The sequence below is a fragment of the Eschrichtius robustus genome, chromosome 1 (assembly GCF_028021215.1).
Source record: "Eschrichtius robustus isolate mEscRob2 chromosome 1, mEscRob2.pri, whole genome shotgun sequence".
NCBI lineage: Eukaryota > Metazoa > Chordata > Mammalia > Artiodactyla > Eschrichtiidae > Eschrichtius > Eschrichtius robustus.
Genome location: NC_090824.1, coordinates 9595727 through 9614543, shown reverse-complemented (window position 1 = coordinate 9614543; position 18817 = coordinate 9595727). Strand labels below are relative to the sequence as shown.

General features: G+C 49.6%; 1 protein-coding gene across 1 annotated transcript in view; it reads right to left on the bottom strand.

Moving 5' to 3' along the window:
• CLMN (calmin) overlaps nt 1–18817 on the bottom strand; it is a 113241-nt gene that overhangs the window by 23455 nt on the left and 70969 nt on the right. Inside the window, exons 2-4 of the mRNA XM_068541093.1 lie at nt 12144–12205; nt 8607–8702; nt 5738–5821 (exon numbers count right to left, since the gene is read on the bottom strand). Of these exons, the coding sequence (XP_068397194.1) occupies nt 5738–5821; nt 8607–8702; nt 12144–12205 (242 nt within the window). The remainder of the gene's footprint in view (nt 1–5737; nt 5822–8606; nt 8703–12143; nt 12206–18817) is intronic.

The window sequence follows — 18817 nt, the reverse complement described above, 5'->3', positions numbered from 1 at the left end:
AAACACGTGCATAGTACTTAGCACGCACAGACACTATTCTAAGCTCCTTACAAGTATTCATCCTCACAACAACCCCACATCACAGGTTCTTCTATTATCTCTATATTTCCGGTAAAGAAATTCCAGAGCAGTCAATGTAATGTGCCCAGGACACACAACTAGTAAGAAAGTCATCCTTTTCCAAGAACAGATGGTAAATGCCCAAGGTCGGTCTGTGTACTACACGAACACCACCAAACCTCCAGATTTAACACGTCTTTGGACAAACACAGAGCACTGACATCGGCGATCAAGGGCCACGACAGCTAAGACAATTATCCATTACTAATTAGAAATAGTGTGTGGGGATAAGGCTGCTACCCAGCGTTTCTGCATCTTTCTGCAACAAAATACCCTACTGACTGGTTCAAATGGGCATATTTGAGAAACCTTTAAGAGATTGGTTATTTATTTAACTCTGTTCTGACCACAGGATGCCTGCCCTTGGTGAATGCCTGAGGCACTGGTTTTCAAAGTGTGGTCCCTGGACCAGAGGCATCAGATCAGCATTGTCACCTGGGAACTCCTTAGAAACGCAAATTCTCCCCCAGACCAACTGCATCAGAAACCCTGGGAGGGGCCGCAATCTGCATTTTAACCAGAGCTCCAGGTGATTCTGCTACACGCTTGGGTTTGAGGACCACCGCCCTAAGTCATCATTTTACTCCCCGCAAACAAAACCTGAGTATGTAGATCAGGGATCTGCAAAGTTCTGTAAAGAGCCAGAGAGTAAATATTGAGGACTGCAGGCCACATCCATCTCTGTCACATTTTCTGCCTCTTCATTCTTTACCACCCTTTGCAAATGTAAACTCCATTCTTCAGGGGGAGGAGAGGAGAAATCAAGTAAGTCATGGTAAATTTTTTCTTTTCTTTTTTTGGCTGTGTTGGGTCTTCGTTGCTGCACGCAGACTTTCTCTAGTTGCCGCGAGCGGGGCTACCCTTCGTTGCCGTACAATGGGCTTCTCACTGCGGTGGCTTCTCTTGTTGCGGAGCATGGGCTTTAGGCACACGGGCTTCAGTAGTTGCGAAGCGTGGGCTCAGTAGTTGTGGTGCGTGGGCTCAGTAGTTGTGGTGCATGGGCTCAGTAGTTGTGGCTCACGGGCTCTAGGGCACAGGCTCAGTAGTTGCGGCGCACGGGCTTAGTTGCTCCGCGGCATATGGGATCTTCCCGGACCAGGGCTCGAACCCGTGTCCCCTGCATTGGCAGGCGGATTCTTAACCACTGCGCCACCAGGGAAGTCCCAAGGTAAACTTTCAAATCCAAATTTGATTCACAAAATTCTGCTCAGGAGACTTGGGAAAGAAAACACGAAGAGAGCGTCTCACACAAACTTCTTTCTCTCCTTCCTTTGGGGCTTTAAAAAAAGATGGGTCTCTGATCCTACCAGTTTATCAGGGGTTTCTGACCACACCCATCAGTAGGGCCTGGGCTTTCCTAATCACAGGTGAGAATCCTGAGGCCCTGGCTCAGGTCTCTTTTGCAGGTTGATGCCCAGAGAATAATCCAGAGAGCACAAGCTCACCACTGGCGGGTTAGAGGCTGAAGGAAGTTGTCAATATTGTGAACAACAAAGCCAATCAAATTCAGGCCCAACAGTCCGTCCATATACATCATGACCACATGTCCCGTGGGATGAATCACCTGCGGTCTGTGGCTGATCCTGTACCCTGGACCTCTGCTCTGGCAGCTCCCTCCGTTTTTGTGGCTCACTGATCACATCCCAGCACGCGGGGAGTCACATCAAAGCACTTAGTCAAGGTGACAATCCTGGCCTTCGCTACCCCCTGGAGGAAGCCCAGCATGGCCTCTGAGCTGAGGTTCATGGAAAGTGTCCCAAAGTGAGAAATCACAGAGCTGCCTTGTAGGGATGTGGGGAATAGGATGGTGCACCCTCTTGGGACAAGGAGGGAAGTGGGGGGCAGGGAGCAGCTGCCACCTTTGGAGAATAAAGCACTCTGCTGGCCACAGGGACTGGGGAGCCTGGCTGAGGGAAGGCGGGGGTTGTGGATATTCCCGAAGACCTTGCCTCGGGTGCCCAGACACTGCTTGGCTCTCCCTGGCAAACAGACGATGTTAGCAGCCAGACATCAGTCAGAAGCTTCGGGGACAATGCCCTCCTCCTCCTCTTCCCGCTAACTTGGTGGTTTTCACCACACTGACAATAAATGGACCAACTGGCTTCTGGGAATATTCCTTCTCCCCCTCTGGCTGGCACATCCATCGTGGGTCAGTGATAATGGTCATCATGGTAATGCCCTCCCTGGGGAGTGCTGACTTCTGCCCAGTGGTTTTCATGGGTTAGTTTAGTTAATGCTCACACTATACCCATTGCATAGATGAGGAAGCTGAGGCTCAGAGAGGTTGAATGACCTGCCGGAGGTCACAGAGCTGGTCCTGTGGGGCAGCGGGTCTCTGACACAGGAGTGAACACTATGCTCTGAGCCTCATAGTTTCGGGGGAGAGAGGGAGGGACAGAGGCTGGCCACACTAACAGCACCTGAATCCTGGGGCAAATGGGACCTGACTGCTGCCCCTGCAGCACCCGCTTGGCATTGATCACCCAGTTCTGGGCACCCTTTTGGCTCAGGAGAGCCACTGTGGCCCGTCTTGCCTCGAGCTGGGACAGTGGGACAGGAAGGGGCCAACAAGGGCCCAGGAGCGCTCTGTGGATTCTGGCAATGGGATAGAGACCGCATCCAAAATGCCTGTTTCCACCTGCCTCACTCACCGGTGCTCCCCTCCCCACGGGGCCATTCACCTGTCTCACCTGCCGGCCACGGGAGCCAATGGGGCAAAGAGCGGACATAACACAACCACATTTGGCATATTTCCAGATTTTTAAATAAAAAATGAAGGAGAAGGGAGCTTTAATGTTCTTTTGTACCCCTAATGTTCTTTTGTACCATAAGGCAGCTACTGCAGTTGGGGAAACATTTAGGGACGGATTACAGAAGGCCAGGCCTGCCACCCCTGAGCATGGGCTAGTCCTACCTGCAACGCCCCCCCAAGCAGGCTCCCGGGCTGTTTGTTTTTTCGCTTCTGCAGGATCACTGCACCTCCCTGGGCCCCTGCAGTGATGAGCAGCCTGCTGTCCGCTGAGGCCTCTTCTTCGAGACTCTAAGCTCCTTGAAGCGGAGATGCGCTCCTAATGCAGCTTTATGTCCCCAAGGCTGAGCACAGCCCGGGGCCCACAGAAGACACTTTGTAAATGCAGGGGGAGAGCTCCGCCTACAGTACAGACCCATCAACACGTGGCAGTTGGCAGAGCAGGAAATTACTTAGGGGTTCACAAGCTGGAAGGCAGAACAGTGAGTATCCCAGGCAGTGGTCCCAAGGCCCCACGTTATCATAAAAACAACGCGCTTCGGAATTCAGGGGTGGACACTGCCCAGAAGGGCCACGCCTAACGCTCCCTTCCAGGAGGAGACAGTGGAGCTATGGAGCTGGGGAGAGGTAGCAAGAGCCACAGCTAACGAACGCAGCCCACGCCCTGCGCCCTGTGCCCGCACTTGGCTAAACCCCACCTAGACGGGTACATTCCATCCTCAACAACTCTCTGAAGTAGGTTTGGCTCTTATCACCTCTATGTAACAAGATGTGGAAATAGAGGCTCAAGGAGTCTACATCATTTTCCAGGAGTGGAAGCCGTGGCAGCGGTGCCCTGAACGTGCCGTCAGCACCGAGGCGGATGGCAAAACTGACTCTGCAGAGAGGCCAGCGTTTTCACGAAACGGGACGTGCTTTTTTAAAAGCAGCTTTATTGAGAGATACAATTCACATCCCATCCAATTCACCCATTTAAAATATACAATTCCATGGTTTTTTGGCATCACCGTAATTTTAGAGCATTTTCATCACCTCAAAAAGAAATCCTATACCCTTTAACTGTCACTTGTCTAATCCCCCAACCCCTCTCAACCCTGAGCAACCACCCATCTCTTTTTTGACTCGAGAGATTTCCCTGCTGGCCGTTTCATAGGAATCGATTCATAGAAGAAGTGGTCTTTTTTTTTTTTTTGGGGGGGGGTATTATTATTATTATTATTACATCTTAAGGAGTGAAACTAATGTACAGAGAAGTTAATTAACTTGTTCAGATTTACACAGCTAGAAGGTAGAGAAACCAGAAATAAAAAACAAGGTAGAGTGGCTTCAGAATGCGTAGTCTTTTTTTTGTTTGTTTGTTTGTTTGTTTGTTTTTTTATACTGCAGGTTCTTATTAGGCATCAATTTTATACACATCAGTGTATACATGTCAGTCCCAATCGTCCAATTCAGCACACCACCATCCCCACCCCACCGCAGTTTTCCCCCCTTGGTGTCCATGTCCGTTCTCTACATCTGTGTCTCAACTTCTGCCCTGCAAACCGGCTCATCTGTACCATTTTTCTAGGTTCCACATACATGCATTAATATACGATATTTGTTTTTCTCTTTCTGACTTACTTCACTCTGTATGACAGTCTCTAGATCCATCCAAGAAGTGGTCCTTTTTGTCCGGCATCTTTAATAACGTTTTCAAGGTTCGTCCACACTGTAGCTTGTATCAGCACTTCATTCTTTTTCATGGCAGAATAATATTCCATTGCATGGACAGACCACATTTTGTTCATCCCTTTGTCCATGGACGGACATGTGGGTTGTTCCCGCCTTCTGGCTATTATGAATGATGCTGCGATGACCAGAGCTGTGCTTTTTGGCCGTCACCACCTGAACTCCCTCCCAGGTCTGGGGCTTTCCCCACAGTACGGGAGACAGAGTACACCTCCCTCTTCAAAAGCCAAAAGTGCTTTACTCTGCCCTTGGCAGCCAGGACATGGGTGGGGATCCAGGCTTCTCAGCCCAGGCCTTAGAATCTGAATGAGTGACACTGAGAGTTCCTTCCAGGGGCTGTGCTGGGGGCAGGGGGGCAGTGCAGTAAAAACCCCTCAGCTTGCCCGACACATCGGCATGTACAGTAGATCATCACAAAGTGCAATTTGTTTGGGGTTCCTGACGGTAAACAACAGGATCTGATCTGGGCTGATTTAAGCAGAAAAGGAATGTGTTGAAAGGATGCCAAGGAGTCACAGAATGACTTGGAAGACGGGGGAGTCAGGGCTGGGATGAAACCCAGGGCTGCTAAGTGCCAGCACCACTGCACGGCCCCTCCCCCTCCCAATGCAGGGACCCACGTGGTCACTAATTAGTGAAACTTAATGAAAGGGGAACTTTGGAAATTTCATCCCTCTAGGGCCATTCCTTCCCAGTTTTGAAGGACATGAAGCAGAGAGTTCAAAACACAGAAAAGGCTAATTTAAGTCTAGAAAGTTATATCAAAGGGGACAGAATTATGTAATTTTCCCCCGGCTCATTTAGCCCCCTTTTCCTCCTTGCTTCTCCCATATTCTGAGTTCTAAGAAAAAGTTTTACACCCTGACATGCTCTTATCCCCCAAAATGAAAAAGAAATGTCAACTAAATTCTGAACATCTGAGAGCCTGATGGAGATGGAGGGGTGGGCAGGGAGCCAGGGATTGTATCTCCGGCTGATGGATTAGCTGCGTGAGTTCTGTTACATTTCAACTTAGTTTCATTCGACCATCTCAGCAGGGTCCCCTTTGCTCACATCTCTTGTGACGAGCATTAAACTTCAAATTATGTCCTTTTTGTCACAGGGAAGTCTGTGTTAACAAGATGTGTTTCAAATACTTACATTGCTATCTTCCAAAAACTTAAGTACTTTCGCTATGTTGTTCAACCGAAAAATACGATGGGATGAGGATTTGTACTCGTGCAGCTGTAACACAAACCAGAACAAAACAAGCAGTTAAGCCAAGACAGGCACTCAGTCCCCAGCGGTGCCGTTGGATGTGCTTGTCTTTTTCTTTACCTTTTTCACATTAGTCTCAAGAGAAGGTTGGGGCTCATAGCACAGCCCACACGGACCACATCCAAACCCGGGCACGGGGCCCCAGGACACACAACCGTAGCCTCAGGGGCCCCCAACGGTCACCTTATTTATGGTTCCTGGGACCAAACTCACTCGAGTTGGTGAAGGAGGGGAATCCAGGGGTTAAACAAGGGACAGATTTATCAAATTTTTCTCTCTGACCCAGCTCCTGGCTTTTGATACTCCTCCCTCCTCCAGAGACTGTCGGTGACATGCTCTTCTCACTGCACTGATGCTTTTTGTCAGGGCAGAAAGCGTCAGCCGGGGGTGTCACCCACAGCTGCTAAATCATCCGGTAAGCCCTCCCTGGCGGCCGCAGATGTTTCTGTTTTCTGGCCAAGAGCTTTGTGGACATTTATCCCAGGTCAGAGAGAGAGAGAGAGACAGACAGAGAGACAGAGACAGAAACACAGACAGACAGAGAACAGAGAGACAGAGAAAGAGACAGACACAGAGAGACACAGAGAAACATAGAGAGACAGAGACAGACAGAGAGAGAGAGAGAGAGAGAGAGAGAGAGAGGTGTTTGCAGAAGCAAAAACTCTGACAATGCTAGTCGTACCCACTAGGAGCACCGGCAGAGGAAACTCATCCTGAAACTGAAGTCCATCCCCGCTCCTCCCGGTGGGTGCTTTACACTATAAGGCAAGCCAGTGGGTATCACTTCCACATGGTGTGAACTGCCAGGCAAGCTAATGGGTGTGGTCTTGGATGTTCTTGGCTGGGCTCCAGGATCAAAGACTCCCAACAGAGGCCCCGCAAGGACATGGTAGCTCCTGACCAGTGCCCTGGCAACAAAGTGGGAGCCTGGGCTGCTGGGAACATAGAACGAGGGGCTAGAACGCGCTTTTTCAGGAAGCCTATTAGACACTATGCTGCCAGCCCATTGTGAGATGTGCAAAGAAACCAAATACAGTAAGTCCCCTGCATACGAACCTTCAAGTTGTGAACTTTCAAAGACGCGAATGTGCGTTTGCATGTCCAATCACGTAAGTTAGTTTACGTGTCTGGCGTACATTGCCGTGTGCGTGCATCCTCTACAAGTGGTTGTGCTTTTGTGTACTTTACTGTACAGTACTGTATAGAGTACAGTAGTACAGTATCCTTATTTCAAGCCCAGGATGTCCGGAAGCAAGCCTAAAAGCAGTGGTATATAGCCGATTGTGTCAGATGGGAACCTAGGCTAACTTTGTGGGACTTATGAACAAATTGGACTTATACACACGCTCTCGGAACGGAACTCATTCATATGTAGGGGACTTACTGTACTCCTTTTACTGCAGTGGCTTTGCCCTTCATTAGAATTCATAAGATCACTTTGCACAGCCCCCTTGTGGTGGAGTGGGGAGGCTATTGGGAAAGCAAAGGCAAGGAAGGGGTGTGATAGGACTCCAGCCACATTAGATCTGAGAACAGAAGTAGGGGCTCTTGACTTTAAAGCTACAGTTAAGAACAAATCCAGATGGGCTTCCCTGGTGGCGCAGTGGTTAAGAATCTGCCTGCTAATGCAGGGGGACACGGTTCAGGTCCTGGTCCGGGAAGATCCCACATGCCGCGGAGCAACTAAGCCCATGCGCCACAACTACTGAGCCTGTGTTCTAGAGCCGGCGAGCCACAACTACTGAGCCCGCGTGCCCATGCTCTGCCACAAGAGAAGCCACCGCAACGAGAAACCCACGCACCACGCAGCAACGAAGACCCAACGCAGCAAAAAATAAAATAAATAGATTTATTAAAAAAAAAAAAAAAAAGAACAAATCCAGAGAGGTCCACATGAGCTGAGCTATACCCCATTGCGGCACTTTTGTATCAGCCACGCTGGGTCACTTGGGCCAAATCAAACACTGGACTCTAGAGCCGGTTTCTCAAAATTGACACCACTGGTATTCTGACCAGATCACTGTGACCCCTCAAGGAACCTCTGGCAGTGCCTGGGGACATTTTTGGTTGTCACACCTGGGGGTACTACTGGCATCCAGTGGATAGAGACCCAAGGATGCTTGCTGTTACACATCCTGCAACGCCCAGGTCAGTGCCCCCATGACAAAGAACTACCCCAGCCAAAATGCCAACAGTGTAGAAGCTGTTAAACCCTGCTCTGTGAATTGGGGAGAGAGGACCGACCTATATACAGCAGATACAGGCAGCATGGAGCTGGTGAAGATCCAAAGTGGAAGGAACCCCAAGATCAGCTGGTTCAATTCAATTTTGGTCATACTCACACGAAGGTTCTAGAATTCTGTGTATCTAGTTTTAGCCTCTGGGTGGATTATAGATTTTGGCTGATAAGATGCCTTTCTTCTCCATCTTCCTGACTCTTAGCTCTCATTCTAGGTAATTTCATGGCTGGCTAGCTAAACTGTCATGATTCAGTCATGATCCTTAGCTTTGGGCTCACAGAAAACATGGGGCATTTATTTATTTACTTGCGAAAGTATATTTGCTTAGTTACACATGATTATATCAGTCTTAGTCACTGAGAAAGGAATGTCACCCTCCCAGGTTTCCCGTCATAGGATTTATGGATGGCCAGGTATATGTACATACACATAGATCTGTACGGAAAAGAACCCTTTGGCAATGTTTTCCTTTGCATTTTAACTTCTTCCTAACCCTTCTGGAGCATACGTACCAGATTTCGCCCAGACAGGACTTCTAACAAAGCCATTAGGATTTTGCCATCTTGTATATCAACGAATAAATCTTTAACTTCTAGAGGCGGGTTGCACTGTGGAAGAGGGGGAAAGAACGTAGCTGATTAGTGATCTGTGTAAGCCACAAAACAATTTCAGAACTGCAGGTTTCACTGGAGAAAAAACTTCGGGACATCCAGATGTGCCTACAGGCAGCAGGGCCCATCCAAGGAGGTAGCAATCCCCTCTCCCTGGAGGTGGCCCGTGGGCAGTGGGTGCGCTGGGGATCTGTGGAGAAGGATCTGGGTGGAAAACGTCAGAAGCCCCCTGCTTTCCTCTCTGACCTGGGGAGGTCTGAGGGACCTGTGTTGTGTCCACCAAGAGTTTGGCTGGGTGTGGCCTGGGGTCCACGGGGCCGGCTGGAACTTGTTGGGCATATGTCCCAGCACAGGGATTTCCAAACTGTGCTTCCCAGAACAGAGCTTCAGCAGAGCACTTCAGGGAGGCCTGTGGGGGCAGGGGGGGGTCCCAGACGAAGCTGATTCACGGCACTCCCTTCGATAGCTCTTATTGGCCTTTACTTAGGGTTCCAGGAAGACTTTGCTTAAAGAAAGATTTCTGTTGACTAAAACAAGCTTGATAAAAACTCCTTTAATGCAGGATGGTTAGGATTTATTGAATCTTGGGGGACAGGGTCCAGGAACCTTCATTTTTAATTAACCCCCCAGCATAAACTCTATTTACTTTCTGGTATTGGGGCATTTGGAAGCATTAGAACACTTACTGCTCTTGGGGACAACGAAGGGGGGTGTTCCCACAGGAGACCGGATTAATTGGGGGACAGGAATGGCGGCTGTCACCAGTCAGAGAGCCAGGGAAATCTTGGAGCTGTGGCCCAGGCACCCTTCCCTCCGGGAAGCCCTCCTCTCCGGGAAGGCCTCCTCCCCATGAAAGCCTAGGAGGGCGCATGTTTTCTTTTTTTATTCGGGAAGGTGGCATTTCCTTACCTCTTATACGAGCCCCCTGACTCCCAGTTAGTCAAAATACCGGGCAATTCCACCCACAGGTGCACAGAAAAGGGCTTTGCTTCAAGGGCAACAGCAACTTTGAACCCAAAGGCAAATTATTTTCTTTGCAAACTCCCCGCTGCTCTGCAGGAACATTCCACACGGAGCATGACGGTATCAGGTTACCAAGACTCTTATGGAAATGTTATTCCTGTTAACCTGGGGCAGAAACGCAAGACCTGAACAAAACAGCCCCTGATGGATGAACTCACAAAATTTCCAGCTAGCAGCCCCGACCGTGGCCAAACCTTGCTTTTGAGCTGAACCTGGAGAATAATTTCCATTGACAGTGTCTGTAAGAGCCTCAGCCCAGCAGCAGCAAGCGGGGCCTTGGCCAGCATCCATCTGCAAGATGGCAGGAGGAGAAATTGAACCCACTCCAGTGAAAACACTCCTCAGGGCCCCAGACGTTCCATGGGCTTCATGAGATTGGTATGGCCGAGTAAACAGCACCGCCAGGGGTTTCTTCATGATCTAACTCCTTGGGTAAATTAAGGAATTTTTCCAGAAGCCAGAGACCCCGTAAATATTTCTGACAGCCTTCAAATTGCAGTTAAGCCCACTTCCCCAAGGAGTTCCTGGGTTTCCTTTACATGAAAAGTTGTTCTTGAAAGTCTCAAGGTTGGAAACATGGCTGTGAATTTTGCCCTGTTTATTACGAATCAGTTTTAGGTGCTATCTGATTTATCTGTAGAGTGGGTGCTACCCACCTGCCCCAAAAAAGGAAGCAGAAGCATGGCCACGGAGAAAATTCTGGATGCGATCAATGCTAACAGAGGTTCGTTTGGGGGAGGTGGTGAGTGAGTGCGAGGGTATTTGCTCTATTACCCTCTGTACTTTTCTGTATTTATTTTTTAATTAAAAGAAAGAAATACGCTATGGCTAAACTCCGTCAGCCAGGAGGAATTTCCAGCTACCCTGATACACATCAGGCATTAATTTAGGAGTTCAGTGAACTCAAATTTTGGGAACGGTTTTCCTTTTTTTCGAAAAATAACACTTCACTGTGTGAGCACTGCCGAAAATGCACCAATAGTCAAAACAACTGGCAAGTGATTTATAACGCTTCATCCATGATATAGAGAGACTTTGCCCTGAAGAGTTCAGAAGCCTCCTGGGTTGAGTGTAACCCGTTCTACAGGTGGGGAACAGAAGTGTGGGTGGTCAAGCGTCTGCTCGGGAAATATTATAGGCCTAAAGTTTACGCTACGTGAATTAAAATTTCGGTCAAGTGCTCCACTTCCTAAAAAACCACATTTATTTTCTCTGCTTTCTAATCATTTCAGTGATTTCCTCCAAGAACCTTTCTTTGGGGTTAACTCTAAGGGCAGTTAATATTACTCTTGTGCCTTTTAAGAGGAGAGGAGAGAAGAAAATATAGGTACTAAACTCACGGAAGTAGGATACTTGAATACCACCAGCTTTGAAAGACATGAGACTACTGGCTGGGTCTATTTGGAGAACCAGATAGTGGAATTTAAGAAGACGTGAAGTGAGTAAAATGAATCCTGATAAACCAGCTTTCTTATAATAAGAAAAATCATCTCTCCTCCCCCAGCCCCGGGCAATTTAGAATGTTCTCTGTCGGGGGGCTAACCTAGTGGTGAGGAGGGTTCAGATTTCTCCTCCTCCGAGCTGTTTATTTATCCATTTCACATCCCGCCCCTTCTCTGCTGTTCATCCTTGTGTCCGGTTCAGCTGCTTTTGTTTTTAGGGTTTGTGTGCCTGAGAAGCCGGCAGACAAAATGCGGTTCAATGTTGCCTGGCCAGAGTATGTTAGCAAAAAAAGAAAAAGGGGAGAAGAGGGGTCACGACGTGGAATATGCAGGAGAAGCCACAGGCAGAGCTTTCTTCTCAGTCGTGGGATTGCAGAGAAGCGATTCAATGTCTCCAGGCTTCTGTTTCCTCATTCGTAACAAGATGGGGTGCGGGGTAAGGAGGGTTGTCTTGAGGATTAAAGGAGATGTGTGCTCGATGCACCCAAACAAGCAGATAATATTGTTGACCAATAGCAGCATTACGTGATGAAACAGGGAATCTGGCTTGGTTAAAAAGTGTGAGGAGTTTTTGCTTGAATCAACTCAAATACCTATAAATGGGTCTTCACGAGAGCCTCCCCGACCACCCCAGACTAGAGGTCGAGATCCCCCCAGCCCCATGTTTGGGTTGTTCAACAGTGAATGTTTCCTAACTTTTGCTCAGCAATTCCTATTTAAAGATGGACCCTCTCCTTCCCCAGCTAGACTGATAACCCCAGGAGGTCAGAACCCCATGTCTTACTTACCTTCATGTTCCCAGCACTGAGCTTGACGCTTGGCAATGAGAATGCCCTCAACGGATGTTTAAATGAATGAATGAAAAACAACAACACAACAAAAACACAGAGCACCCTCACCCCCGCTCTACTGAACTGTGCTCTCAGTTATGGAGGAAGCCACCACTTAACGACAAGCCGAGCGCCCTGCTTACCTTCTCCAGATGGAGATTTATCCATCGAGTAAAAGTCCGCTTCTGCACGTTCTCCCTCTCAACTGAAAACAAAGAAGTGCCATTAGCTGGGTGCAAAGAAATACATGCCAAATCCCACCCTCCTCTTCCCAAGGGGAGAATCTATGGAATCTCTGTAGGATGGGGAGCCCTGGAGGTCCCATATAGGGATGGAGACCTTCCCAGAAGGAGGCTGGCAAGGGGTTGGGGAGCACCTTGAATCCATTTTCTCCAGCCCAACCCTGAGCATCTTAAATAGATTAAAGACCCATGAATTCAGACACACAGAACAAAATCTTATGCACAAGCTAACGTGAGCATTGGGCATTTGACTCTCCAGCATAAGGAGCACCGGTGGGAAGACACAAATTTAAAGCACGAGGTGATGGTGCCACACACCTGCCTGGCGGTAGTGACGGGTCAGAGGCGCTGGGATGGAGGAAAGGAGGGGAGGTTAGTGATTAGGAATCGGGAGGGGGCTCGGGAATGTGTGGTGGAAAGAATTTGACAGTCCTGGCTTGGACTCTTAGCCTAGTCACCTCCCACCTTTGTGTCCTTCGGCCAGTCGCCTATCCCCATATCTGATCTTCCCCATGAAGGTACATGGGTGACAGCCCACTTCCAGGCTGCCGTAAGACTCACCTGCGATCCTGCAGGTCAAGCTCAACAGGGTTCCTGGCACAATAGCTGCTCATTTTTTTTTTCCTTTGTAGCAGTTATTTTTAGAGCCAGGGAATACTTTGTGCCCCCCAGGAGGGGAGAGCTCTGCAGAGCCCCAGTGAGCAGGGAGGACGTCAACCAGACACAGACCCCTTCTCCCACAGGACAGAATTTCCCAAACAGGTTTCTTAGGAGGAAAGGTCTTTCCTTTTCAAGAGTTATTGCCATCTATCTACCCAGCACTAATTGTGTCCTGGACACTTTGTTTCCAAAAATCTTTAATCCTGACAATACCACCTGCGAAGTAGAAACTAGTATTCTATAGATGAACAAAATGGGGCTCAGAGAGGTACCCTGACTTGCCCCGGACATCAGTTGGAGAGAGACAGAGCTGAGCATCTGTCTGTCTGCCCCTCATCAGCCAGCACCCTGGAAATGGAAGGCTTGGGTTTGAATTCCATCTCTTCCAAAAATTACGACAAAGGCATCTGCAGTAGTAATGATAATGATTTAAAAAATATTTACCGAACACCAGCTATGCGGCAGGTACCCATCTAAGCACTTTACATGCATTCACTGATTTAATCCTTCCTACAACCCTCACAGGGAGGGACCTTCAAGATGGGAAAACTGGGGCACTTGCCCAGCATCACGCAATTAGTAAGCGTATTGTTCCTATGAGGAAACTGAGGATGAAAGAGCTAATAAGCCACAAAATTAGGACTTGGAACTAGAGTCTGTGCTTTCCGCATTCGCTCCTGGGCTCTGTGGCATCCACTGGCTTGGCGCCCGGGGACCCGGAGGGAGTTTCCGTGATAGGCGGTGGTGCCAGTGCCTGGGTCTGGGTGCCCCGGGGACCATGGTAGCAGCCCCTGTAGCTCAAGACGCTACGCCTCTCAGGAAGCTTCCTGGAAATGTCGGAGCCAGAGGACTCCTAAATTACTAAGTTCTGGATTTCAACGTATTGGAAGAACATATCACATATGCTTAAAACCATTTCATATTTCTTTAGCAATAAGAAAATGAGAGGCAATTTATCTCCTGGCGGAGAGAAAAAGGCTACGGTTTTCTCTAGCGACTGTGGTTCTTTTTTTCTTGCAGCCTCATTATTAGGTAGATAGTGGTGCCCATAAATCAAATTTTAATATTGTGCCTTTCAATCTTTTTAATTGAAGAGCCAGCAGACAGTAATTATGCACATAACTGCTTCTCTCTCATTTTCCTCTTTTTCTGTCAGGGAAGGTCACTGGCTAGTAGGCATAAGGATGAAAGAGCTCATTCTAGTGAACTGTGTTTCGTGGGAGGCGGGAGGAGGGAGAAAGGAAAAGAAGCTGATGGAAACGGGGCCAGGAGGGGGGCATGTGCTGAGGGCCATGAGTTACAGAGTTCCAGAACTTCCCAGAAGATGGGAGAGACCTTTCTGCCTCTGCAGCTTTTTCCATAGTGTGGGTCTTCCCATAGTTTAGTGTCTGTCCCGCTGTTGATGGACATGGGCTATTTCTGGTTTTTCACTGTGTGGAGCAGTGCAGTAGCCAGCACTCTGGCACAGGCAAGCTGGCATGTGAGTCTCTGTGCACAAACGTGTGACTATAGTTCTTACACCTGACGACTAAAAGCGGAACTGCTGGGTCTTAGTAGTGGGCACATTTGAAAATTTAATAGCTACTTCCAGACTGCCCTCCCAAAAGGCTGCCCCAGTTTATACCTTCACCCCCACCTGTCTTTAAACAAGTTTATGGGGATTGTAAAGTATTTACACACACATTCAAACACTCAGGCTGGTTTCTCCATATGGCTTCAGAGAGAGCAAAGTCTGTCTCCTGAAACAGAAGTGCATTCAGTGAAAGCCTAAGAGAACCAGGCGTAGGCTGTTAGTTTAACTGTGCGAAAGGGTGCAAATGAGGAAGTGGGTGTAAATGAGGAGGTGGGTGTCTGTTAGTCTACATATGCCTCATCTATCTGCCCACTGAGCCACCTATCTGTCCATCCACTCACCCATCCACCCATCCATTAGTCCATCCATCCATCCATCCATCCATCCACCCACTCATTAATCCATCCATCCATCCATCCACCCACCCACCCACCCACCCATTAGTCCATCCATCCATCCATCTATCCATCCACCCACTCATTAGTCCATCCATCCATCCATCCATCCATCCATCCATCCATCCATCCATCCATCCATCCATCCATTCATCCATTCAGCCAGCCTTCCAGCTGATACTTACTCAATGATTACTACTTGCTGGGAACTATGCCCAACCCTGTGGGCAAAATCAGAGATGAAGAATTAAGCATTCATGGAATCTTGCACTCCAAGAATTCACAGCCAAATAGGAGAGAGAAAACACGGATGCCGCAAGGCACAGAAACAAGGAGAAATGAATTAGAAATTGCAAGAGCTGATGGGATGGGAGGAGGTGATTTCAGACTCCACGGGGGACTCCTCTGGGGGCCCTAAGATGATCCCCCCATAGAATTGGGACACGGAGGGATCCTGAAAGGCAAAGACAGCATTTTAGCCCTGCCCTGATCCACAGCCAACCTCTGGGTGGCTTCACTTCCATTCCAGCCAAGGCCAGTGGGTGAATCCGGGCACAAATCAGCTTCAAGAGCACAGTGGAGCCATAGGAGGGCAAGGTGATGACTGAAGACACCAGGGGACTGTGAGACTAAGTCACAAATAGCAGACGAGTCCCAAACAGAAATAGGGTACGGAGACCACACTTTCTGTTCCTGAAACTAGGACACGCCACTCAATACACAGGAGAGAGAATGCGAGAATTTAGCCTGCCCCAGAAGGCCCACCTGAGGGCCACACACCATTAGACCATTAGCTGACCTTGGTCAAGGTCAGAACTTTCAAAATACCTTTGTCTCAGTCTCCCCTCTGCAGGATGGGGATAACGGTGCCTCCCTCCCAGGAATGCTGTGAAGATCGAAAGGGATCTGCCAGAACGGCATTCCCAACAGCTGTTCCAGAAGGGCCACCTTTCCCCCAGCCCCATGGCACACCGCGTGTCCTTGGGGTATTTTATCTGGCGTCTCCACACAAAGGTCAGCCGCCCTTTCCGGGCCTTCTGCATTTCCAAACACCCACCCCCATCCCGCAGGCCTTTTCTACTTCTGGCCCTGCCAAGACTATAAACTTTATATAGTTTCCATAAACCCAACAGCCCCTTTTGTCCACGGCACCTATCACGTTGTAAAGGTGTAGGAAACCATTTCTCAGGAAGGGTCTGGCCTTCTTGCAGAGTGCTTGTGGGGCCTGGTGTGGGTTTACTGGGCAACACGGAGTAATAACAGCGCTGTAAAATCGCAATCCCAGCTCTGCCTGGCCGGCCAGGGTGCTCGAGCACCAGGGGGGGTGGAGGAGGAGGGGCTGCCAGGCCCGGGACTCCAAGGGCTCGCACAGAAGGGGCGGCCCAGCCTTCTGGCTCAACTCCACCATCCCAAATTCCAAGGCATGACTTTGGCGCCGGCTTTGCCTAGAACAGGCAATTTGAAAACAGGAGGTGTGACATTCCTTCCTTCTCAATGGCAGGCTCAGGGGGTTGGAAGCCACAGAAAAAGGGATACTAGCTCTGGGAGTTAAAATAGACTCATTTACCTTTGTGGCTGTCTTTCCGTAGGTCCACATTTCCCTCAAACCTACTTCCTATATCATATTTCCTCTATAACAGTCTGCTCTTCCCCACCCCTGGGAAAGCCTTGATGGCTTTATCTGTTGATGAAAATAATATGCTCATCATAAAAAATTAAAATATAGAAAAGCATAGAGAGGGAATTCCCTGGCAGTCCAGTGGTTAGGACTTGGCACTTTCACTGCTGTAGACCCAGGTTTGATCACTGGCTGGGAAACTAAGATCCCGCAAGCTGCCCAGAGGGGGGAAAGAAAGAAAGGAAGGAAGGAAGAAAGGATGAAAGAAAAGCATAGAGAAATATATCTCAAATCTCTTGAAATCATTACACCCAGAGATCACCAGTATTGCCATTTTAATGACCATCCTCCTAGAACTACACACACACACACACACACACACACACACACACAGGCTCAGAGTTAATGCACGTGGGTGCTCATGTACACAACTGCAACGTGATCACCTAAAGACTCAGTATTCGTCAAAGCATTGCCCACGGATCCCTAATATCAAGAGCTTCTGGGCTTCTGGGGTGACAGTTAAAATGCTAATTCCTCGACCCCAGCCAAGACCTACTGGGTCACACTCTCTGGGGCTGGGGCCTGGGAATCTGAAATGAACCAGCTCGGGGGTTATGATAGTACACAGCTGAAGAACCTGGGTCTTCCTGGGAAGAGACAAGTGGCACAGTTCCTTGGTCATCTTTGGGCAGAGTAGAGATGGCAATGGGACGTCACCTGGCGGAGGAGAAAGGGCCAGCGTTCTGGAGCCAGGCCCGCAGTGCCACCCCACACCCTGAGATGGAAACACGGATAGGGCTCCCGGGTTGGCTACAGTATTGCTCATTGGCACCGGCAACAAAAATTCCTTTCCTGCTTTGTCAAAAATGCTCTTCCTGATAATGCTTTAAGTCACTAAATTCATGCAGTTGCTCTGATACTCCAGAGAGATGAATCAGAGCTCGCCTAGGAGGACCGCAGAGCAGAATCCCGCAGGGGAGGCTTATCCTTCGACGTCCATCCAGATGCGGCAGCTGGGGGCACCTGTTTCCAGCTGCAGGGGCACTGCCCGGGCGGGAGGGAGGCGGCTGGGGCCAGCTGTGGCCGCACCTCCAGGAGCTCAAAGCCCTCACCCAGAGCCGGGCACAGCGCATGTGCTGAACAAACGCAGCTGTAGCTGTTATCGTTAACCTGTGACAAGCTGCTGAACTTTTCTGAAGTTGAGTTTCTTTTCTGTGTAATAGAGACAACGCCTTCCCCTACCAAATGAGACGATGATGCCTCTGTGTGTGTGTGTGTGTGTGTGTGTGTGTGTGTGTGTGTGTGTGTGTGTGTGTGTGTGTGTGTGTCGGACACACAGAGGACCTCAGTAAACAGACTTGTTTCTTCTCACAGTTCATAGCATTCCAGGGACCCATACGTGGGCCCTACAGACCGCTTTCTGTAGGATGGGGCGTGGCTACCCTGGTGACAGCTTGGTGGGCCCTCCCTGTCCCCAGTGGAAAGGTCACTGAAGTCCCCCACTCACCCCTCTCTATCCAGGAGGCAGGGTGGCAGGAGGCCCCGTACCTTTCAAGTTTTACTCCTGTTTTGTGTGAGGGCAGGACCCTGGCACGCATTGGCTGCTGCGCCCCAGGCCTTGTTCGCCAGAAGCCCGGGTCTGTAGAGAGGGCCATCTCAGCTCCAGGGGAAGCCACAGCCCCTGACGGTGACAGTCTCAAGGGGTTCCTCCGATAGCATCCTGGTCCAGAAACCTCTTGCCCCACCTTATATGAGCGACGTCCTGAGACACTCACATACACTTTCCCATTCTGGGTCTGAGCTGACTTCCTCCACTGGCTGGGAAAGCCACTATCCTTCTTGCTTCCATGGCTCAGACCCCCACTCATTCTAAGTGTCCCCCTTGGCTCCCTTCAGCTGTGCCAGCTCTTTCCATCATCTGGGGATCTTTAACCCAGGCTCAAGGGCACCCGCCGCCCCACGGACAGCACACAAAGAAGCTAGCCCTCGGGGGGAGCCCCTGCATGCCTGGCCCCCGCCCAGCCCTTGGCACTGCTGGACCCCCAGGAGCCTGCGGCCGCCCCCCGAAGAGGCCGGGTCCCCCACCTCATGGTTTCACTCCTTTCCCCATCTTTCAACACCTCCCAGAAACACAACCTCATTACATGGCCCCATGCTGGTTCATTTGAGAAATAAAACTCAGAAACAAATTAAACGGCAATTTCTTTTTCAGCAGGAGGGGAGCCAGACTTCAGGAATACCAGGCAAGCAGCCTTCGGTTCCGACTCCTGGGGGCTACTTCCCGCCATCGGCTCTGGTGGTATTAAAAGCCGAGGCCTCCAAGTGG